This window comes from Oxyura jamaicensis, chromosome 22 (assembly GCF_011077185.1).
Source record: "Oxyura jamaicensis isolate SHBP4307 breed ruddy duck chromosome 22, BPBGC_Ojam_1.0, whole genome shotgun sequence".
In the NCBI taxonomy this organism is placed as follows: Eukaryota; Metazoa; Chordata; class Aves; order Anseriformes; family Anatidae; genus Oxyura; species Oxyura jamaicensis.
Genome location: NC_048914.1, coordinates 2382801 through 2407126, shown reverse-complemented (window position 1 = coordinate 2407126; position 24326 = coordinate 2382801). Strand labels below are relative to the sequence as shown.

General features: G+C 46.2%; 1 protein-coding gene and 1 long non-coding RNA gene across 2 annotated transcripts in view; one reads left to right on the top strand and one right to left on the bottom strand.

Moving 5' to 3' along the window:
- The window catches only part of ADRA1A (adrenoceptor alpha 1A), a 20230-nt gene extending 10731 nt beyond the window's left edge, over positions 1-9499 (bottom strand). Inside the window, exons 1-2 of the mRNA XM_035345291.1 lie at positions 9002-9499; positions 6041-7666 (exon numbers count right to left, since the gene is read on the bottom strand). Of these exons, the coding sequence (XP_035201182.1) occupies positions 6041-6950 (910 nt within the window). The 5' untranslated portion in view covers positions 6951-7666; positions 9002-9499. The remainder of the gene's footprint in view (positions 1-6040; positions 7667-9001) is intronic.
- LOC118177524 overlaps positions 1-24326 on the top strand; it is a 27935-nt gene extending 3609 nt beyond the window's left edge. Inside the window, exons 4-7 of the long non-coding RNA XR_004755833.1 lie at positions 1290-1478; positions 3430-3533; positions 18860-19009; positions 24225-24326. This is a non-coding gene — a long non-coding RNA (uncharacterized LOC118177524). The remainder of the gene's footprint in view (positions 1-1289; positions 1479-3429; positions 3534-18859; positions 19010-24224) is intronic.

Here is a 24326-nt window from a genome sequence, read left to right as displayed (position 1 = left end):
CAGTATCTCACTCAAGTGGGATCCTGTCCGTTACTCTGAAATGATGTTCCCAGTTTTTGCTCATTAAAACACTGCTGTCTGCAGGAGGCAGCAGGCAGGGAGCAGGGAGCTGCACAGTATGAATGTCATGACAGCAGCAGGTAGTTGAATCCCTGCTATGATGAGATACAGGCGAAGCAGAGATCCCCGCTTTACTTCTCCGACCCGTCTCTGTCATATTCTGGTTGCTGGTGACAAAGGAACATGGCCCAGAGCCCAATTACTTTGCCAGCAAGTGGGCAGGGTGGAGGATGGCTCATCCCGAAACATTGGGAGCTGAGCAGAACGTGTTCTGACAGGAGAACTTCTACTGAATCGAGACTTGGATGGTCCTGAAAAGAGCAAGAGGCCAGCAAGCTGTATCTGATGGGGTTTTTACTGGTAACAAAAATCAGGTGGGTCCTTGAGGCACAGCCTTTGGGAAATACAGCTCCCTGGAGAACAGGAGAACAAATGGGTAAATCCACTGACCTCCAGGATTTGGTGCATGTTCCCCTCCCTACCTGAGACATTCCGTCAGTGGCAGAGAGAAAATTGCATTTTATGCTTCTGGTTTACCTCTAGTAAAAGTCGACAGTTATCCTCCTGGACTCCAGTTCAAAAAACAACCACAAAACAGTAATTAGAAACCAGCCGCAGACGGGCACGTAGGCAGGATTAGAGGATTCCCTTGACAGGGTTTGTGTGTCAGTTCACAGGACTAATTTACTACTCTAAATATCCTCCAGTGTATCCTCTTTTCTGCTCTTCTTCATCTTGAGAATGATTGACAAACACTAAAAGCCTCGCTTGCCCGTTTCAGTAGCCTGTGTTGTAATTTCCCCCATGGCACCCTGGATCACACTTTCTCTTTTGTCTTCTTTCTGTGTCTGAAAGCAGCAGCCACAACCAGAGAGCTTTAAGCGAGCTTGCCACAAGAAATGGACAGCAAACCAGGCTCACGGGTCATTAGGATGAAGCATCAATCCTAACACAGGACTGTTTATGTCACACCCGAACCCTTTTTCATTATTCCAGCAGTTCTGTGTTTGTTTCATCTCAAAATGACCTGTAGGTACTGTTATCTCTGATGTTGAAAAGTAACCTGAAAAATTCCCAGAGCAGCTCTGGGAGATCCGCTGTCAGGTGTAACCTGGTCCTCAGCATCACCTTGAAAACTAGTCCCACCACTCGGGGAATGCACTGAACTTCCAGACTCTCCTAGTTCTGAGCATTTCTTTTCACATCTGTCTGTCTATTTCCCTTTCCAGGGACTGCAAGAAGAAAACAAAGCAACCAACCGAAAAAAAAAACCCACAAACAGAAACGGACGAAGCAGGCTGTTCGTCAAGCACTGCAGCGTGCCCCAGCCCTAGGTGCAACAAGCCTTAGCTGCCCTGAGAAGCCTCATCTGGGACCTCTCCCAGGACCTGCCCAGCTGCCCAGGAGCTGCACAGAAGGTCAGGTTCCTCTCCTCGCTCCCATCTGAGTGATGTAGGGACGCTCAGACCTGTACTTTGCTGGCTCTGCTTTGTTGCTTTATGTTTTTCGGGTGGTTAGAGAACATCAGCTGAACCTTCCTCCTTTGCTCAGGTACAGTGAGGACGTGGTTTTGGTGGGGACACGGCTGCTGCCTGCGCTGTTGTCACCCTGGATCACCCTCCCTCAGGGAGCAGCCCTGCCTTTGCTGCTCCTCGACATTCAAATTCGTCCAGAAACCTGTTCTCAGCTTTCTATTTCAGCTTCAAGTAATCCCGATTTGTTGGAGCCTTGGAGGTCGTGGTTGCTCTACGATAATTATCACTAATTTAAAAAGCAATATTGCTTCATTTAAGGCATCTTTTTTTTTTTTTTCTTGCTCTTAAAGAGCTGTGGTAAAATGTCAAACATTTGTGTAGAGCAGCAGGATTTTGTTTTTTGGCTGTGTCAAAAACAGAAGTTTTGTGATTAGAAGGTTTTGACTAATTTAGGAAAACTAAAATGCAGTTCTGTTACTCAACAGCCTTCCTAGCTAGGTCACGGATCTTTGTGTCTTCCAGCGAAGCTGCACCTTGTGGCTCACGTACAGGAGTGCATGCAGTAAAATCCCTTGCTAGTGCTGGTTGTGTGGGGTGTTGTAGCCCAGCTCCTTGAGCAAGGAGCCAAACCCAGGCTAACCGAAGCGTGGCCAGCACTAAAGGCTTTAAAGCTGCTCTGGCTATGTGGATCACATGAGGGGTTGTAGCCAGGGAAGCTCAAGTCCTATGGGCTGGCAATAAGTGACTCAAAAGTGGCTAGCAGTTGGGAATGTGGTCATTAAGTCTTGCCAAAGAGAAATAATGGTCAAAGTCAGAAAAGGAGGCAATGGATGTGATAGATACAGAGTCGACAGGGAAGTGTCCTTTCCAGCCGCCTTATTTGAAGGGCAGAAGAGGCTACCTGCACGGGGTAGGGTGCTCTCGTAGTCTATCTGGAGCATGCAGAAGTCTATCTGAGTAAGAGGTATACAGAGAAAGTATTTTGAGTTCCTAAATAGGACCGTAATCTATTCAGCTGATTAACTTATGCTGAATATATCCTTTCTACACTTATCCTTAAAGAAAAGGTTGATGCCTAGTGTAGAATAAGGAAATTTGGGTGCATTTGCCTGAAAATCTGCTTGGGAAGCAATTGCAGAGAGCTGTAAATGCCAGTAAACTTCAGCCTGTCTTTCTTTGCAGCCTAATACAAGCACTAACGTGTTAGGCATGGTTCCTCTTAGGCGGTGACATTTATAGGAAGAATCTGTGCAGAATTTCACAGTTTTTGTTGTTGTTGTTTTGTTTTGTTTTTGAGGTAATAACAATTCAAAGGGAGATTAGCAGAATAAAGAGTGTTTTACCCTATCTGACTTGCAGTGCTGCAGGGTAGAGACAGAACCTGGACTTACTGAGAACAGGTGTCTTTTCTAGATGCCACTGGATGTGGACAAAGGACCTCACAGTTCATGCTGGATCTCAGATGAGGCCCCTATTTAGGTGTTGTTACATCTTAACCGTTTTCAGTCAGTCTAAGCCTGCCCTAAATACCAAGGAAAAACACCTCTCATTGCACTATGAAAGTAGTGTGTCTAGAGAGGAACCGAGATTTAATTAAGGGAGTACAAAGATTGCAGATTTAATTAGAATTGAATCTAGGTAAGTTTAGTTAAATAATTTGTGAGGGCATGTTGAATTCCAAGAAGCTCTTAAAGGAAAGCTTTGAGTCTAGGAGCAAGTCCACTGGCCAGAGCTACAGAGGCAGACGGACTGCATGCAGAAATGAAAACCTGACTTCTTTCCAGGGGAAATCATCTGTTTTGACACTCATTTCACAGAAGTTTTGTGAAGGCTGAGTTTGCACTCCGGCTTGCAGTGAAAACAAATCTTAACCTCATTTATTTTCATGCGACAGGATTATCATTCACTGGCTTACTCCACAAACATTGAAGCCAAGTGAGAAGGTGAATTGGACTTTGCACAGCCTTTTTTGCCTGGAATGAAACTCCATCCAAGAAGGTAAGAAAGACATTACTCACACAGATTGCCACTGGCAGTCTTACACACTGATTGCAATTAAGGTATTGTCTCGTGGCAGGGATGCTCAAGTTGTTTCTGCAGTTATTTCAGTAATACCTTCTGATCTGGATGCCATGCCTTTATCCCATTCCTGATATCCTTCCGTTACTCTTGTACTCCCCATACATACACCCCAGAAGTTTCCACCCCTGTTTATATTGGACCTGAACAAGCCAGGTGTTTCTTGTTTTACCGCGGTACTTAGCTGGTGGAGCTGATGTTAATAAATGTGGGGATCATGAGCATGCTGTAAATAAAACAGTAGTAGTTCCTGATCTGGCAACAGCTGCTGCATAGAGTGGCAAGCACCTGCCAGTCACCTGAAGGGGATTGTGTAGCAAAGGATAAAGTCTGTCTCGTGGGGCATCCTTCACTGAGGACCTGCTTCTGGAAGACTACAGATAGCTGAAATGACCTGCAGCAGCCGATGGGGCTATTTATGCGTCTGTCCCATTACAAAAAAGAAGCTGCAGGGCTGGTCTTTTGCACAACAAAGTTCTTGTTCTCCAACTGACTGTATCACGAGCTCCTCAACTGCTACTGGCTTCAGCAGCAGAGAGGGGAGTGCTCTGTACAGCTGGAAAGTCAGCCCTCTGGAGCTAATCTGCTGCGTGATCCTGGCCGGACCACCTCCATTACCTGTGCCTGCCTTCTCCTGTCTGCAGGATAGATCTGAAAATGCTTATCTCGTGGGAAGTGTTCTGCCTTGTATAGGTGTAGAGTGCCATGTAAAATCAGCTCTGGATGAGTTTCTGGTTTGGGGTGCACCTGTCTGCTTCAGGATGTTTTCTTGTTTGTTTTGAAGACTTCTGTTGCACCATTTGTCTGTTTAATATATATATATATTTGTCTCTAACAAAAGTAACAAGTAGGTTTTGAAAGGCTTGTTATAGGTTTTAAAAGTAACGTGACAAGAAAAACTAATAATACAGGGAAACTAACCTCAAGTAAGTTGCCTTATAAGGGATCAAAGAAAGATGCAAAGCCAGTCTCGAATCAAGAAAATTTCTTAAATCCAAAGCAAATTAGCAACAGCTCTGTGTGGGCAACCACATTAGCAAATGAAAAGTGTGTTTGATGCGTTCTCGCAAACCCTTTTTGGGTATGTTTCAGACATCTTGGCAACCAGCATTCCAACGTGCTGACATCCTGGGCGGCATGAGCCAGGCTTTTCAGGGCTCCCCCTTATGTAACATGGACATCTCAAACTCCAGCACTTCCCAGCACTGACCAACAGAAAAGATTCTCTAGAGTTTGGTTTTTCATGCAGCAACATTAGTGGCAGGTTTTCGTGAACCAACCCGGTGTTCTTGGTAAATCCAGTAGAGGTAAATTGAAAAAGAACAGATTTCTATAGGGTTAAAAAAAATAATAATCCCTCAAATCTTTCTTGTAGTGCTTAGGTAATGCTGACTTTTTTTTAGTTGTACACATTGTTCCCTTACTAGCTAAAACTTCTACTACTTTATTTTTCCTCTGCAGCATAAGCCCTTCCATAAGAAAAGCTACTGAAATCGAGCAAGTCAGATTTTAGGTTCTGTGTTTCAAAAGCTCGTATTTAGTAGAGTTCTGCACAGAGAACTTTAGGGTAATATGCCACATACCCTCAGATATAGGTATAAAATTAGTATTCTGCTTTTAAATCCCGAAGTCTCATCAAAGGTGACTGAGCAAGGTTTAATTAAAATTCTAATTACTTTATATTTCAGTGATAGCAAAGCAGAACATATTTCTCCCCTTTAGAATTGTAACTGGTGAGTAAATATTCAGAGTCAGTGTGATGGTTGAAATGGCAGCCAGCGTTTGGCCAGTGGGCTCCGTGGGTTTCTGCATGGGATGCGAGCCAGAGAAGTGTAAAATTGGTTTGAAGAATCCTCGCTGCTGTGTTGTGACTGGCCAGATGATAAATTAAAGAACATATTTGTTTGGAATATGGTGTTTCGTGGGGTGAAACTTTCTGGCAGGAAGCTGATTATTCTTCATAGTGGGGAATCAGGTGCTGAGCACTTCGGGATATTTGGTCCCAAGGCTGTGAACTGCTGCTTTGACCCTGAATACTTTTATATCTTGATCTTTTACAATTTTATATCACCTGGAAAACCGACCACAAACTTAAACACACACATAAAGGTACCGTTCCTATAGCAGAATCGGTCAGAAATTAGTCTTAGTTCTGAGAGAATATTTTCTATATGGAAAAGCACTGTTAAAATCTGTTCATTTTCAGAACTTTATGCTTCCCTTTCAAACCTAACAAAGCATCTCTGGCTCAGACTTTTCATTTTTCACGTTCACAGTATCGTGCTGGGGAATGTTTTGATTTTTGACAGCTTTCCAATGGAAAATTATTCCCTCAGAGCTTTTCTGATCAGCTCTATTGTACGCAGGCCAAAACACGGCCCTCCCTTCAGGGAAGGTGCCGCACAAGCGGGTTTCGCGTTACTTACCAAGAGGCATGACTACAAAAAATGGGAGCCAGCACAGAACGAAGCATCCCACAACTATTCCCAGGGTCTTGGCAGCTTTCTTTTCCCTGGAGAACTTGAGGAGGCGCACTGAGAAGTGGTGCTTGCTCTTGGGGTTGGATGTGGACCCGCTCGTTTCGCGAGTGTTTTTACGGTGGATCCGTAGGGTCACTTCTTCCGAACGGGATCTCTCTGTCTTCAGACCAGAGGTGAGCCCTTTGTTTTCCCTTTTGGCCACCACGTACACACGGCAGTACATCACCAAGATAATAGTCAGGGGGAGGTAGAAGGAGCCTAGGGCAGAGAACAGCACGTAGCCAGGCTCTTCAGTGATCTGACAGATGGTCTCATCTTCTGGGGCTGGCTCCTTCCAGCCAAAGAGAGGTCCGATCGATATCACCAGGGACAGTGCCCAAACGCACAGTAAAGCCAGGAGGCCTCTCTTCTCTGTCACTATGCTCGGGTACCTCAGCGGGTAGCTCACCCCGATGTACCTGTCTATCGAGATGATACAGAGGCTCATAATGGAAGCAGTGCAGCAAAGGACGTCGACGGCTGCCCAGATGTTGCAGAAGATCCTCCCAAAGGCCCAGTAGCCCAAAATCTCCATGGTGGCTGAGAAGGGCAGGACAGTGGAAGTCAAGAGGAGGTCAGCTACAGCCAGGTTAATTATGTAATAGTGGGTAACGCTCTGCAGGTGTCTGTGGCAGGCTACAGAGAGGATAACCAGGATGTTACCCAAAACCCCAAAAATGATTAATCCCCCTAGAATAACGCCGAGCAAAATGGCCTTGGAAATGTTCACGGGCCCCACAGAGTGGGTGCAATTGGAGCAGTCAGATGAGTTTCCAGGGAGGAAGACCATGGTGAGTGGCTGACAGTGTTCATGCATGCACTTCACTCCCTTTTCAGGTGAAAAGAGTGATGAGATCAGTTCTCAGAAAGTCCTACAGGCAACATCTGCCTGGCTTCGCTGGGGAAAAGAGTTTTTAAGAACGTCTTGGAAGTGCAGCACCAGGATCAACAAGAAGGATCCAGAAACAGAATAGAAAACCTGCTTTTATCCCTAAGTTCTTACCATCCTAGCACAGTTAATAGCCACCATTTCAGTCAAATTTAACCCCTTTGGCATTGTTCTTGGGGTGCAGAAGTGAGGCTGAGGCTCTTTCTCCTACATCCCAGGACAGAGTGATGAGAAGGATTGCAGGTGGAATTACAGGTTAAGGTCATTTCTGCCTTCTGGGCAAGATTCAGTCAAGTAACAGAAATATTCCAAAGGGCCTCAAATTTAGGTTTCTCCTAAGAGGAAGTCACTGATGCTTTAATTGCGTTGTGTTAGTCCTGATCCCGTTTTACAAGTGCCTTAGCAGAAACCTGGCAGGGTGAAGGCTGCTGCTGCCTGCTCAGCAATGTCATTTGAGATACCTGCCACCACTGGTCCTCAGGGGCTGAAGGGTCACTCAAAGCCTCTGCGTGCTGTGGAGCAGCTGGCACCTGGGCTACGAATAGAAGTTGGTTTACATCAGCTTCTGGCTTGCTCTGAAGGGGAGAGTGAAGTTTGCCACGTGAGTGACGCAGGCTGTTGTGCTCCTTTCAGATTATCACCCCCTGCAAGAGACAAAGACACAAACAATGTGTTTCCCAGAAGCAGCACTCGCTTACTGCTATGGTTCCCATATAAGAATAGAGCGGGAAGCTATTTTAGGGAGCCTTCCTCAGGCTGGCTCCAGCCAGTGGAACCAACCTTTTTCAGCCCAGCATTGTTTAACAACTGAGGGGCCAACGTGAATTTTGTTGCCTGGATTTTTCTCACCAGGCTCCCAGCAGAAGCCTGTTGTCCTGTAGGGACAGCAATCAATCCTGATTATCAGTTCACCTGCGGAGACCAACTCTGCAAGGGAGAAACCCGCAGGACGCAATTCAGGACTGCAAACTGTGAAGCAGGTCTGTAAGTCCAGAGTTTAACCTGAGATGTATTTAAGTGACCCCATTACCCTTTGAGCTACTCGTTAGTCCAGCTGAACAGCCCGCTTTAGGAATCTACAGGGAAAAGCGATTTCTGCGAAGCAGAAGATGTAGCGAGGAACAAGTTTCCTACTGAGTGGCACAACATTTCAGAGGATCTGGAAGCCAAGCTCAGCCTCAGCTGACTAAATATGGAGAAAGGGTACATCAGATGGCAAAGTGAGGGTAAGCCTGGGAACTGAGACACTGGGGGTACGATGGAAAGCTACAAGTGTCAGCTGAAAGCCCTTCACGACACTGAGATGTAGGTATAGTGTTCCCATCCAAAATATTGATCAGACATCTGAAAAACCACCACTAAGTGTTCTGGTTAAATCTAAGCTAAGGTAAGGCTCTGGGAGTAGGAGGAGGAGGTCTTTCGGATGAAGCCCTCTTGTTGCGCCTTATGCAAACACCGAGCAGCAACAACTGCCATGTAGCTGAGTCTCAAAACTGCATTTTCCTTCAGGCAAAGAGGGCTGAAGCAACTCTTACTGCAAGCCCCGAAATGCCCAGTTTGCAAGCAGGGGGCATGGGGGAGGGGAGATAAAAGGTATTCCACTGTGGGAATTTGCCTTCCTTGCAGTGAAACAAAATTGGATCTTTGTATTTTCTTTTCCACAAGAGGGAACGAGTTGAAGAATAATTCCCAGAAAGGCAACGACAGATTTCAATACGCACCTCAATGAGAAGCGGCTAGCACTGAGCAGCTGTAACCACTATAACTGTGGTCAGTATAGGTGGACAAGAAAATGAAGAAATGATCCAACTTGATTTTTAAGCACACGAAACAAAACTTCCCAGCAAGTCAAGGAGACGCAGCAACAGAATGACACATTCATGCCCCAAACCCACCAGGTAATATTCCACCTGTGGAGAGAGAAGGCTCAGAGCAAGAGCACATCCTACACCCTGGTGCCTGCCCCAGTCCACACTCACCTCTTGGTCTCTAGAAGGCAGCACAGCTCCTCTGAGCATCTGGAAAGGAGATCCACAGCACAACACAGCAGGCTCCTCTCTTCACGCAGAGATGGGACTCTGCCTGCAAATCCACTGCCTCTCTGCCTCTCTCTCCCCCCTGGCGTTTTGATGACTCACCCTTGCTCTGCTCCCCTGTAGCCCGGTGCCTGTGCGGGGTCTGGCTCCAGCATCCCTCCAAGCACCCTCCCCAGTTGCAGTGCTCAGCTCCACGCTGTCAAGGAGCAGCAGTAACTTTACTGCTCTGCTGATGTAGCAGGCAGTATCCTTGCCATTACCGTAATCCCCTGCCGTTCCCGTATTGCTCCGAAAGAAGGAGCACTGAGCTGATGCCAAGTGGTGCGTGCGGAGTGTTTTTTTCCATGCAAGCCACCAGCTCCTGCAGAGATCCCAACGTGGAAGCCAGCTAGTAAGCTCCTGCTTATGGGCTAACAAGTAAATCTTGCTGTGATGCAGAAAGAGAGTCGCCTGCCAGATAAATGGAGGATGAAATAAAAAACAAGGGGTGGCAGCCAGGCTGAGCACACAGTCTGCTCACTGGGACAAAGTTCTGGGGTATCCAGCACAGCTAACCTGGAAGCGGGGGACAGGGAAAGCCTGGAGAGGTGGGCACTGAAGATTCCTCCTGTTTTCTCCTGCTTTGCTTTAAGGAGAGCGAGAGCCACTGGCATGATTTGAAATAGGCAGATTATAACTGTGTTAAAGCGTACGGCTAGGGAAGCTGAGTATGAAGTATCTTGGACACAATGTGCTTTGGAGGTGGGCTTCGTTTCTGCGTGGTTCTTTCTGATGCATTTTTTAAAAAGTGCCCTGAGTCACTGGTGATGAACAGATGAATATTAAACAGGTGGCCTGAGGTGAGAGGAGGGGAGCAGAAGACAAATGAGGATTTTACAGCTGGGAGAAAGCCATCCTGCAGCCTCAGGGGTGAGCCACGTGCCAGTTTCCCCACACCACCTCATCACCTCCTCATCCTGGGCAATAACCCTGAGAGGGAAAGCTGGGTTCATGTTTCCTGAACTGAGGCAACTTTAAACGTGATGCTCAAATCCCCCCAGGAGAGCACCGGGTGAGGGCTGGCACCACAGGTAACCCTGATCCCTGCTCCAGCAACCTGGGCTCAGCTTTCTTCTTGGATAGCCATTGCTGCTGGGGGGGGGGGGATGTAAAAACAGATAACATGGGTGTGTGATTTGTGTAGATGAGGCAGAGTTCGGGAAAGTGCAGTCATCCTTACCTCTGACAGTTCCAGCTCCTGTGTCATTTGCAGTTTTGATTTTAGAACAAAAGATCCCACGAGAGGAAATTAGAAGGGGGATGAGGGGAGGAGAGAATTCACACTGACTTTTAAAGCCTTGCGAACTGTGAGAAGGAGAGATTTGTAAATGCTCAGCCTCCATCCCTTCCTCTGCCCTCCTGGCACCTGTGCTGCTTGCCCCGTAGATGCAAGGCTTGGTTTTGAAGTTTGTTCGGAAGCCTTGGGCTGACAACAAGCCCCTGCACAGACAGGGTGTCAGTCACCCTGTGCCACGATTTCCCTGAGTAACAAAGGGTGTTAGGAGAGGCTGAAGCCTAAATAAATAAAGGAAAGCTTGAGTTACTAAAGACCCAGGGTCCTAAAATCCTCAGAGAATCCTCCTAAAAGCCCAGGGTTTTGCTCCTCCTGGTACATGAGACCTCTTCATCCTGGTGGCTGCTTCCAAGCTCTTAAGTGCCCGATGGAAATAAATTTATGTTCGTAGCTTTAGTTCTTAGTGCTGTGCTCAGCTCCCGATGAGTAATACCCTTGTTGGAGGACATCTTCCTGGAATGGAGGGAAGCAGAAGGAAGCGCCAGACAGCCCTAAAATCCTCAGAGAAAAATGAATGCATCGCAGCGAATGATTCCTACAGCCCAGGGTCAGAAGGGGCACCGAACGAGGGACAGTCCATGTGTGTCATCAGGTGAAGAGGACAGGGTAGGATTACTGACACAGCCAAGTTTTAAGAAGTGAACTTTGTACTCAGCCCTGCCAAGATCTGTGCCAGAGTTGCACGTGCCCGGTTTAAAAGTTCTGTGCTAATCTGCTTTCAGGCAGTGGAAAGAACGAGAGTCCCAAACGTGGTCCCTGTTTCTGCTGCAGGATCTTCAGAAATCCATCTTGGCAAGTCTGCTTTCAATCTTCTCTTCCCTGTCTGTGAAGTATAATGCTTTCCTCTTGCTTCTCTTATTCATGTAGACTGTAATCCTGATGTCAGGGTTGTCCCCAGCTCTGTCTAGATAGCATTTATCACACACAAGCTCCTTTCCTCACTGTATTGCCAATTGTATTCATTAGCGAGAAAGGGCTCCCAAGGGAGGGCTATGGGCAAATAATGTGCAGTCACTTCTCAGCCTCTGGCCCTCTCTTATTCACTGGCTTGGTTAAAATCAGAGCAGGGTCGGACCAGAAGGACCCAGAGGTCCCTGCCATCCTCCGGCACTCTGGGATTGTCTGAGTCCAGCAGTGGAGTAACTTCTCTGAGGTGCTGCAGGCTTTGCTGAGATTGGAGCTGTTCACCCTTACAGAAAGCAGTGGGAAGTAGTGCACTGAGAAAGCAGCCCTCGGGGTTTAGTAGGGGTTTAGCTTATGCTTGGGTGAGAAAGAAAATCCACTCGAAGGCAAGTGATGTTAAATGTTGCCTATTAAACTGCAGCTCGAAGGAGGAGTAGTCCCATCCCTCTGTCTTTTAAGATTAGGAGAGCCCGAAGCTCAAAGCACAGCCGAGTGGAAGATAAATGGGGCTGAACGTTTTCAAAGCAGATAGATTTGCTTGTTTATATTAAACACGTTTTAATAGCGAGGTATTACAGGTGCCTAAAATTTTCCATCTTGGGATTCACGAGGACTTTTCCCTCCGTGTTGCTGAATCACTAAGCAGAGGCTGATTACCAGGAGAGGAAGAGCCATGCTTTGCATACAGCTTCGTTAAAGCTAACGATAATTGCTCAGTTCACAGCAGATGAAGATTTGGGCCACTGGATTTTGTGTCCAGTTGCAGGTCTGAAGACTTCCTAATTAGAGCTGTTGTTAAAAGTTTGTTTCCATGCAACTCACGGAGAATTTCCCGGTCTGACTTATTACTTGGGTGATCTGATGAAGTCTAACCACGTATGGAGAGCAGTGCTATTTCGTAGCCTCGGGAAGATTGATTTTTACCTACTGCTGAAACAAATCTACCCAGAGATGAGTGCCTACTTCAGTTTTCATTCCTCCTGCTTCTTTCTTGTTTACCTCCTGTGTCTTGCTGGGCCCTTTCCCATAACATTGCCGCTGCTTTCCTGCAGGGAGAGTTTACGCCACTTCTCTCTGCTTCAGCTTCACCTGAATCTGCGATATGTAAAGTGGTTTAGGGGAGCAGAAGGTGAGTTTAAACAAGACAGACCAAGATGGGCACGATTTAAATGCTTCTCTCAGGTTTTTATATGCTGCCTGCCCACCTGTGAGAAGCAGGGGGATCCGGTGTTCTGCAGCACCTGCCTTCGTGCTGCTGCCTGGATTTTTCTCCCTGAATCTCCCTTTCTCCTTCCAGCTTCTGTCTGGCAAGGCAGGATCTCTGCAGGGCCAGGGCTCGTGCTTCCAGTGTGGCACACGCAGCTCTCTGTACAGCAGCCCTTACAACATCACTGTGACGGGAACAGTACCAGGGTGCTGCTTTATCTCGCCCAGATCTGAGCTAGATTTAGGGCTGGTCTTGTGCCTCAGCACTCGCTGCAGGCCTGCAAGTTTTCCTTCCCATCCAAAGCACACAGCACGGTGAATTCCTTGACTGCTTTAGAGACGCGCAGCTCTGAATAAGCCTTTGGTAGAAGTCGTGTCTTTATTCAGAAACGTTCCCTTTAGTCCAGCAGGGCTGAAAGTCACTGCAGGCTTTGTTTGTCCCCCGGTGTTGCTGTGAGCGTTGGCTGGCTGTCCAAGCGCAGGGCATCCTCTTGCCATATGGCCGTATACAGGTGCTCAGCCTCCATCTCCCCACTGGCCTTGAACAGCAGCTTTTGCCCGAGTGCTCTTCCAATAAAGCATAACAAGAAGTTACAGCTGATATATAGAGCCTCACGTCTACGAGGAACCAGTGGTACTTCGGGAACATAAATGCAGCGCTCGCTTCACCCACTGCCACCTCCAGGCAGCAGTGCTTTACTGGCAAAGAGAGACAATTGTGTAGGGAAGGAGGTGTGATGCTCGTGATCCAGCAGCCTTTCCACGGACGTACGATTACCCGTTATTTACTGACAGCGTGTCTTGTCTGAGATCCCCTTGAAATGGAAGGGCCAAGGCTGGTAAGGGAAGTCAGGAGCTTTACAAGAGTTGGGGCACCAGCAAGTGCCCCTGGTGGGGTTACGGGGAGCAGCTCTCTGGGGGCAGCATGGCCGTCGGCACGGGAAGGGATGAGACCCAAACCCACAAAGTCAATCTCTGGAGTTCCTGACACTTTTCTCCTGAGCTCACTGGGCTTACTATTAGGATAGAAACCGCCATGCCAAAATAAATCAGTGCTCCATCTAATTCCGGAACCTGTCAAATAGGGGCCAGCACAAGATGTTCCAGAGACAGAGATGGAAGTAGTGAGTGTGCCATAACTCTACAGCGGGTCCGACAGGCAGCAGTATCCATATGCAAGAACCACGTGAATAGGAGATGATTATACCTTCAAAATCCAATAAAATTTGTAAAGAAGCCGTAGCACTCAGCACTGACGCAGCCTTAGGTGGCCACGGGTCACTTTTTTCTGAATTAACATATGCTTGTCAGATAAGTGCCTTATTGCTAAGTGGACTCCATCCAGGAGGACAGTGTAACAGGCATCTCCCTTCTGGCGTCAAAAACCAGATTGTATCTAACAGATCCTCTTGCCAAATCTCTTCAGGCTCTTTGCTGTAGACTTGATGACAGAATTTGGCTGAATCTTTAATCCTTGGTTGTTTGAAACTGGACCAGGAGCAAGGGGACTTTGTGCATCACCAAACAAAATGCTTCTGGGGAACAAAAACCCCGCTCCCTGTTTCTTCCGTTCCCATTTTCAAGATGAAGCCACCCAGATGCTTTGCCTTTTCAAGGCCTTTCTTGTCTTTTTTTTTTTTTTTTTTTTTTTTTCCCTTTCTTCTTGCAAATTAAGAGTAATTGCATGAGCTGAACCAACACAGTGCAGCTCCCAGGTCCTGTCTGGAACCCCTGCACACCCTGCCCTGGGTTCTCGCCCTTCAGTTCAGCAAAAATGACTCATCAACAATTTTGGAGAGGATTTTACCTGAATTTCCAAAAGTTGCTAAAAAAAAAAAAAAAAAAAGTAAATCTATAAAAAGCCACAGCTTTCACCTTCTCCAAGGCAGCCTGCTGCCCTGCCAGCCTAGCTGATGGTTTGGGGCAGACGGGTCGGGAGCCATCCTGTGGCTTTTTTTCTTTGCCTAGGCTGAACTCTCCTGCTTCTTCTGAGACACCTGCTCGCTCCCTCGCCCATCTGCTCCATCATGTCTTGAGCACCACAGGGTCGGAGCTGCTGTTTTACTTCGGGTCTGAGCAGAGCAGAGCATGCTGTGTTCCTAATTAAGATGTTGAGGTATTGCTGCACCACCACCACCAAGCTATTGCAATTTAGTTTTTTTCCTCTCCTGGTGGGTCCTTCCTCTTAAGGACTTCAAATTGCCAAAGGAGCTGGCAGCCTCTATGCACCTTGTGCTATGACAAAAATCATTGCTTATTTCTTCCTCTATTCCCATTAATTACCTTAAATTATTTGGGCCTATAAAATTGTATACAATTTGTTTCTTGGTGGCAAACCAGTAGACATAGGTGTTTGAGAGATGCTAGCCCCATATTTTTCCCCTTAAAGCAACAAGCTGTAGCTTTCTTCCGCAGTACGTGAGCATTTTAGTAATAAGTTCTTTCTCCTGCCTCAGTTTTTGTCTCTCTAATCATTATTACTAAAATACACACACCAATAATTCCCTTCCTCTGAGCCAGCCTCTTAAGACTGCATAATACAATTACTGCAAATTAGCATCTTATGAAAAACAAAGAAACAGCACAAAGCCCAAAAACCCAAACAAACCCTCCCAACTGCCTGACATTTATAAACTCTCCTTAAAACACTAGCAGGCGAGAGTGGTAATTAGATTTGCAGAGCAAAATGTTTTTACATGTGAAGGACTTTAATTCAATAGCTCTGCGCATTTTATTTACGCTCGATCTGTGTCCCTGGAAGATTTGCAGGGGAAATGTCTTTTCTGTAAGGTTTCAGGTGAAGGAGTGGTGCCCTGCATGATTTATTGTCCTCCAGAGGCCTAGGGACGAGGCAGGTGAGGAAAACATACTCATGGTCCAGCAATGGGGGAAAAAAAGAAAAAAGAAAAAACAACATAAATGATAATATTTATATTCTTAAAATGTTTTTTTTTCTACTACTCAGTGCCCATTCTTACTAATGTAGGAGGATAATAGTAAAGCTGCCTTAGGCTCTGTTAGGAAATATGAGCTTTTAGTGAGAATTTCTAGATGGTAGCTGATGGGCAATCGTGAAACAAAATACAAGCCCAAATACACCGTTTGTCCATTTTTAACATCACGTGGAATAGAAAGTGTGTTAAAAATAGGTCAAATTATTGCATTAGTCTCAGAAGTTCTTCAATGTTCATGGAAGGAATAGTCTTACATGAAGAAGGTGCTGGAGCAAGTTCTTTCATTCCTGTTCCTATTTTGGTATTTTTGAGCCTCCGGAGTACCTGTTTGTAAAGCTGCCCATATCAAAAGTTCCCTTGTTTTTATTTTTTTCTCATGCTGATGAATCCAAGGTCAAAAGAGCAGCGATTTTTCTGACATCTTTCACTGTCACAGGAATTGCTAAATAACTTAAATGTTAAACGACGAAGTATTTGGGGTGAAAGCGCACAAAAAAAATGTTTTATTGTAAATCCAATTTACAGGGAAGAAATGATGTGCTGTGCTGTCTGTTTTCTTCAGACCCAAGCATAACTGCAAGCAGCTTTCCAAGAAACTGAGTGCAATTACAAGAAAATGTGTCCTTGTCACTGATTCTTTCTAGGGACTAATTGGGCTCCATACTGAATAACATCTATAAAAGTGAAAGGAATTGGATTGTTCCAACCACATGGACAGGTTGTCATCTAGAGGTGTGTAGTGGCTCATGGCTGGGGCAGCAGAGCAGGATTCTGGGTTGTTCTGTGCCCTTGTGCCTACTGGTATCGTGTGAAGGAAGCCCCCCAAAAAAGCAGTGTTGCTCCTGCAGTGCTGCTCAGTATTGGTGTTCAGGTCCTGGCACTGGGAGTCAGCATTCGGAGTTGTCTTCTGGTTGCTTAGTTCTCTGACACTTTTGTTGCCTATGTGTTGAGACAGTCAGAATTTATTGTCACTGAAAACACTTTCTTGGTGCTACGTGGCTGTTACCACCTCATAAATGCCACCTTATTTCAGGGACATGGTGCTGGTGATTCCCTTGATAACTCTTACTGTCTCCCCACGGCACATTCTGTTTGTCGAGGTTTTTAACCTTTTATTAAAGTCTTTTCTGAGTTTCCTGCAGGGTGTGGAACTGGTTTGGGCCTGTGGTAAGCAGTGCGTTGTAGAGACCTGTGGCTGTTGGATCTAGGGAACAGCTCTTGATCTTGGGAAGAGGATCAAGCAATGAGGCATCCTTACAGCTGCTCAGCTTGGAGCACCCTCCCTCGTTTACACTGCAGACATGTTCCTAATCACACTCATATTAATAAATCCCCATCCCTTAGAGCCTGTGGAACTGGAGCCGTTGATGGTGTACGTATATCGGACTTCTCGCTTATCTTTTAGTGGGCCCCCGTGAACGTGCACGGATTTTCCCAGGCTGGCTGGTGTCAGAGTGCCAGTGCACGCTGCTTTTTGGCAGAAACCTGGGGCACGATGTTCTCTGCAGCCTGAAGAATGGACCCAAACCAAAGTGATTTTCCCCTCCAACATTTTCCGGGCACAAACAATACACAGAATTCCTCTGACCGAACGTCACAGAAAGCAGGCTCGAGCGCTGGATTTCACTGTGCAACTTTGTCCTAAACTTAACGTGGTATGGGGAGGTGGAGGAAGCAGTCCCATCACTTATTTTTAGGTGCCTAACTCTGTTCCTAGGCAATGGGAACAAGTACATCACTGGCTGAAGTAGCTAGAGCAGGAGACGGACTGCTGGCTGGTACAAGTTCTTGTCCCGCAGACTGGAAAATCCCATGCAAAGGACGCTGATCCAGGAGCAAATTGAAAGTGTCTTTGAGAGTGTGTAGGGAATGTTGCTGCTGCTAATTTGATTGTTGGTTTAGCAGATGCTGAGGGGGAAAGGGAGGCCCTCTTGCCTAGGACTTCACGATTTGCTCAGGATAATAATAATAATAATAATAATAATAATAGAGAGTTCCTGGTGTTTTGGAGCACGCTGCTGCTGCATCTTATACTCACAGTGCTCCAAAATGCTTGGGCTCAAGCAGGGATTCGTCTTAGCAAAGGGGTGAAGGTGATCAAGGAGGAGCAGCTAAATGAAAGAAGTTGTGCATTTCTTTGCTTAATCAGGTAAAGAATCAGTAGGATCTCACAACACGTTTTTTTACAAATAATTTTTTGTATATAAACAATACTCAGGATAATAAAAAACGACCGTGCTGATTTCCCAGTGGTAACACTAACCAAGCAGTATTACTAAGGAATAAATAAATAAAATAGTTGTGTTAAACACTGTAGCTCTCAGAGCAAAGTATTCCTTTGCTCACATCACCCGAAGTTAATTGCTTCTTGCACGTGGGGGTTGCCTACCACAGTAAAAATACACCTCAAAAATTAGTTGTGAAAGCTATGTTTTCTTTTAAATGAGAAGAAATATTGTAACTGCATTTTCCTGCTTTCATTCTGCCTGATGTGGGAGACTATTAGTGAGCTGAACTATAAATGTTTCGGTGATAGAAAACTAGAAATGAATTGTTGTTCCTTGCAATTTTTTCCTCCCACTCGTTACACCATAGCAGAAAACAAAACTCTCAAATCATCAGAACTGGATAGAAACTGCAGGGCTTTTTTTTTATTATTTTTTTATTTCAGAAATTGAGTGTCTGGAGTGATCTACAGTCTTTTCAAAAAAAAAAAAAAAAAGTAAAAAATTGAACGCTAGGCAGAAAACGAAGGGTTTTTTTTTGCATGATGCCAGTGCCAAGCCTCTGTGAAGGGTATTCTGAGATGTTTTGCAGACAAGCAGGAAGCCCATAAGAAAAGAATCAGTCGATGAACTGGAAAGGTATGCAGCATCCATATCCATCGAGGGAAATTCAGATGGAAAAGCTCTCGCTAGGGCGAGTTAACGCTTCAGTCAGTCAATATCAGCGAAACCTCACTAACTTCACAGCTGTTTCTGCAGTGAAGTATCTAGCAGGAGGAAAGCTATCAACTATCTGTGCTGACTTCCAGCTGTTTCTGTCCAAAAAGTGCGGATTACTGAAGGCTTGATGTTGACCTGGCAGTTGTTAATGGGTAGCAGACAAAGCAGGAATTCTCTTTAAAGACGTCGCGTGGACCTGTGTGCGTACATAATCCCCTTCCTGACCTCTGCCCCAAAACGTTCTTCTTAGAGCCCAGTAGGGCAGGATAAACCCATTTTGCTGTAACTGCTGAAGTTTCATGTTTCAGTTTCGTCCTGGGTTGGAAAAGCAGCAAAGTCTTTCTCCAAGGTAGAGTGGCACCAGTTCTCGTTTTGTGCATCACTGCTGCATGGATCGCGTGAACTCAGAACCTAATTCTAAGCAGATGGACCTGATTTTAGTCGCTCTTTTTTTTGCCAGCTCCTCCATTTCTGTGTCAGCAAGAAATCCAGCCGCACTGGGAAGCGTCCTCCTTTTACTTCTATACAAGGCAAACCAAAGCGCTTCTGCTGTCGCATTTACTTCTTGGCCCCTGTGAGCTGCAACCAACAGCCACGGCTTTCACTTTAGGTCAGTGTTCGAGCAGTTCCCAAGCTTTTATGCCTGCTCTCATTGAGCAGTGTCTTCATATTTTCATGCTGTAAAACTTTTCCTGTTTACTGGCACTCTGTGCGTGCGCGACGGAGCTGTTAAGGGGAGAGACCAGTATGCGCTGGGCATTGGGAATGCACCGAGCTGGGAGATTAAAGTCCAGATGGCACAGAGTCAGGGGACGGTTTGGGTTGGTTGGGACCCTTAAGGATCTCCCAGTTCTTTAAATTCAGACTGGACAGGCCTTTTGCTGAATTTCTGCCTGCACAACAAGCAAGAAAACTATCTAACATTATATGCATCTGTAAGAACCCCTGCCATCCACTCAGGACACGCTAATGTAGCAGTCCCACCTCGTATTACATCCCTTTCTGGATGGATCTTGCCTTATAAATCACATCCTGGTTTCTGGCATACCCAGCCACAGGTAACTTGCTGCCGAAGCAATGCATCCAGGACACCGTCCCCTTACCTCTTTGCTCCTTGAGATTCCTGTAACACAATATTGTGTGGGGACTATCTGCCGTATCATTGTTTTAATTATTTTAATTTTCTATTTGTGTAATGAACGTCGAAATGTGCTGCTTCAGCCCAGCAAAATGTCCTGTTCTTGGAGCAAGGACCTTCCGTTTGTGTTCTGAATAGCAAAGCACCAGGACAGGAGCTCGCTCCATCTCACGCTCACTGGCCATTCACCGCCTGCACTTACACCCTGTTCTCCTCCGCGGGAACGTCAGAGCATCTGGAATAAATCAAGTCTTGGAAGCCACTGCTTTATGTGCAGGCTCCAGTTTGGGGGTTTAAATGATGCAGGATGGTGCGATGCAAAGCCACCCATAGCTGCCTTGTTTCTAGCTCACGTTTTAAAGACTGAAAGTTGCACCCATCATTCAGCTACCCCGTGCCTTACAGGAAAGGGACGCATGTCATGAAAGCACGGGAGGCAGCTCCAGCACTGCCATACTTGAGAACCCAATGAATATTAAGCAAGTGTTATGAAAGTTATTTGAGTGTCCCTAAATTATTGTGGGCCTATAAAGACCTGAGACAGATTAAATAAAGGCTCCTGGGAGCAGAGGATCGATCCCAGGCATTCCAGGTAACCTTCTGCTCACTCCTTGTGGCTTTTTCTTTCTTGCTGGTGCCCTGCATCTGCAGCCAGCTATAAAGCTGCTGCTGTGGGTGCTCAGCAAGACGTACAGCGGCTGGTCCGTGCAGACCGATGCCCTTGTCACAGTCAAATGCGAAGTCTTTAAATCACATTTAAAGCTGAGGAATACTAACAAGGGACAGGGGACAGTTGTTACTAGGCTTATTCTCTAGATATGCGCTTGTATTTATTTTTCCCTGTGTACTAAAGCATCTTTCACAGACGTGGCATTTATGAGCGATCAGTATAAAAAATGGCAGAGCAGTATGGGAGGAACAAGATTTATGGTTTAGGTACAGGACTGGGGACAGGGAGAGCAAAGCCCTCTAGTTTGAGTGGATTGTAAAATGGAGATAAAATGATCTTTCTGTAGGGCTACTCCTAAGCTAAACCTAGTGTGTATGAACTGTGAGCGTGATGAGACAGCCGACAATATAATACTCGGTTATAATAACACTTGGTTATTATTTCTGTATCATCCGTCTTGTCACTGGCTTCTGCATCCCATATCCCAGCAGCTGCTTCTGTAGGTGCATGCAGAGCGGTTCCTGGGCGTTCCCAAAGCCCGTGCAGGGGAAGGCAGGACGGCTCTCCAAGCTTGGACTGGGAATTCAAAGTCTCTCATGGTGCAGAGAGCTGGGACGAGGAATGAAGCAACCGTAATTCCGAAATGCCTGTATTTTTAGGAAGCTGATTTGTTATGTGCTAAACGGTGCCTTGGGAATCTCTTTGCTTGAAACAAACCGAGGCTCTCTCGCGTTCAGCTGGCAGACCTCTGCAAGGCTTTAACGTCTCAAAAACTTCTCATCTGGGCTTGGCTAAAATTTCATTGCGACTCCAAGAAAACAACGAGATGGGGAAGGAATTAGAAAATATTCCAATGTGTGCAATAGGTGGTGGTGGGGAGCAGTGTGAGCTCTTCCAGGCTTACAGATTCCCTTAGTACTTACATTTGAAAGTCTTTCCTGAAAAAACAGCAACTTGTTAGGGCTCCCGGTGGTTCCCGAATTCTCCCGTGCAGCGTTGTGGCCAGATGATCTCCGTGCCCGCAGAAATCGTGGTGCAGTTCCCGCCGGCTCAGCCCCAATTTCTCTGTTTTTCAGACCGATCTGTTTGTGAAGCACCACAAGAGGCAGGTGTTCGATCACTTGCAGCGGGAGCTGAGCTCAGCATCTTAAACAGCCACTCTCTGGGACATTTCTCTTTACTCTTGACTAGGACATTGGCCATCCTGGGCACTCAGCCTTGCCCCAGGGTAGCACATCTGTCTACAAATCTCCTGCTGCCACGTCTCTGCTTTCTTTGCTGAGCACCTAGATGACTGCCTTTCATCCACAGGCACGTCCCTTGCCTGCTTAGAAACAATGTTTGGATATTATGGGAAATATCTCTTTATGAAAACCGATTTAAGCAGGGAGCTGAGCAGAATTATGAACGCTCCGCAGCCAAGCGAGGGCTGGATCCAGTCATTGACTCCGACTGCCTCTGGTTGGGTAGGTTTAGCTGCAGGAAATGGATTAAATGATGTCCATGAGGCATATCAGAGAGGAAAGTAATGCGTCCATTTTCCATTTTTGTGAATTTTTTGCTCCTTTTGAGATGTTCCCAGGGCACCAGTGTATTTGGGAATTACGGCGTTGCTGGTTAGCAGCCAGGCACAGCAGCAACCCCCCGTCAGCCTTGCCAGAAAAGCAGCGTTTTGTGGTCGGCCCAGATTCTTCTTCTGCCTTCAGAGATATTTCCTGCCGTTGACTCATCTGCGTCTCTGCCCGTGACTGAAGACTCAAAACATCAAGGTCAGGAAAGCACATGACCGAGACGCTTATCAAGACCTGCCTGGGCAGAATTTGGCCAGAAAACCCATAGAGAAAACAGCGAGACCTGGTGTGAAACTGCACCAACTCCTGCTGGCTCAGGGCTGCCTCGGACATCTTTTGGTTGGTACCTTGAATTCAGAATGCTTTCTACTGACAGACACAGGGAGAGCGGATAGCCAAAGCAAAATGTAGTCAACTGTAGTTATCTATTTTTAGAGCTCAGGGAAAATAACTGGTTCCAGAGTTTAGCGGAGGCATACGTTACAGGCCTGACATGCATTTACTCTGAGGACTTGCTCTTGGGATGGAGCAGGGAGTGGTTTGATTTTATTAATATGAGACAGTAAGAAAAGATGGGAGGGCACGGGGTCAACAAGGGCTGTCTGGTTGGCAACTGCAAGAGTTTGGAAAAGCCTGTGGTTTAACCCTGGATGAATTTGATTTTATTTTTTGGAGTGTTCTTCAAAAGCAAACCTCATCGCCATGCAGCAGGGATGCTCACAAGTCCCACGCTTGGACGAGCAGACTCGTATCCGTGACTGCTGACCAGCCTCTGCCTCCAGCCGGGGGCTGTGAGACCCTTCCAGCCTCCCTGGAGGCCCGGAGAGCCTTTGCTTTGTGTGCAAATGTAAAACCCAGACAGTCCTGAAAATGCCAGTGGCGTGGGGAGTACACAAACGCAGCTTCAGCACTTCAGGACTGTTTTTTCTGTAAAATAACTTGGCTAGCATAGCAATCTGCCACTCACTAGATAGCGTTCCTGCCATCCCCAAAAATATTAGAAATAGCAAGATATTGGATTGTGCTGCTAGAGTGGGCTCCAACAAAAAACTGCAGACCAGAGAAATATCTGTCTGAGCTCTCAAGGGAAGGTCTGGTTGGGTTGCAGCTCACTTCTGATCTTTAAATCTTCCTGGATGGACTTGATTTTTTCCTTCTAATGTGCTTCTTGTGCATGGTGCTGAACAGCGAGCCATGTTTTTGTGCCCGGTGCTGTAGTAGGGCTTCTAGATCTATCTAGGGAAGTCTAAGCAAGGCCTACAAAACCCTTTTGTGCAGTTTTCCCAGGAGCAACGAAACCTTCCAGTCTTGAGGAGGGGCTGTCCCATACCACAGGCAAGGCCTGGGCTCTCATAGGAGAGAAATGGTGTTGAGTTTGCATGGATTGTCGATGCTTTTTAAAGAGAAGGTAGCAAAGGTGTACAGAATTGTGTGATGGTGGAGAACAGATAAAGACAGTTGAGAAGGGGGAAAGTGTCTCATTGTATGGGTGGGGTAGTGAATCTGAGTAGTGCAGCTGCCAAGCAGGAGTAGTAATTAGCGCTCTTCACTGCTCTGTCCCTGGCTGTCTGACACATTTCCACAGCCCTTTTAGCCTGCTCTCCCTTCGTCTCTAGCCCATGGCACAGCCAAGTGACACGGGTGGCTTGGAGATGGAGAAAAGTCCTGTGCTACCCGTAATGGTAGATCATTGGTAGATTTTCCTTCCTGGGGTGTCACACATCAGCAGGCTGCTCCGATTCAGGTCCTAATGAACAACCCAGCTTCGGAGAGGTCTTAAAACATGCACGTGGTGATTTCAGCCCATCTAGCTATGGTTTGGTCCAGGCTCCTAGGAGGTGCGGGTTCCACATTTCTAATAACTCCTGATAACTTCTTCCTTTGCAAAGGCAAAGGGAACTATTTTTCTTCTAGGCTCCTTTCCATCAATAGATATCGATCACTTAACAGAGCTAGTCTTTCAGCTACGGAAGGCCTTTGATTAAAATTTTACTTGGCAGCCTCTTGGATGAGATATTTTATCATCATCATGAACACTAGAGGCCCATAATGCGAAAAAGGAAATGAAATGAGGAGGCAGTAACCTGAAGTAAGAACTGAAAAATTATGTATTAAATGCCAGACACATACTCTTAGATAATACTGTGCCATTTTACATATTGTACAGTCAATTAGATTTTATAGGGATGGCTGTAATTACTGCAGAAAAATCTGAGTGGCTAAAAAAAAAAAAAAGAAAAATCTATTTAATCTAAGCATTTTGAAAAACATCTGTGAATCTTACTGTTTTGGTTAAGAGGCTGTAGATTTTCTGCTGTGTTCTTGTGGCACGTCAAATTCTCTCCACCTTAGAAAACCAAGGTGCATTTTTTACAGCAAACAAACTGTCCCCTACAAAATCTGTTCGGATAGAGCTGAATTTTCAGTCTTTCTCTGTTTTTGCCAGAAAACTCTGTACCACATGGGGAGATGGCTGATATTAGGGATAAATGCGACTGAAGATGAGTCAGCTGCAGAGGGAGGAGAGGACTGCTCAAGTAACTTGCTG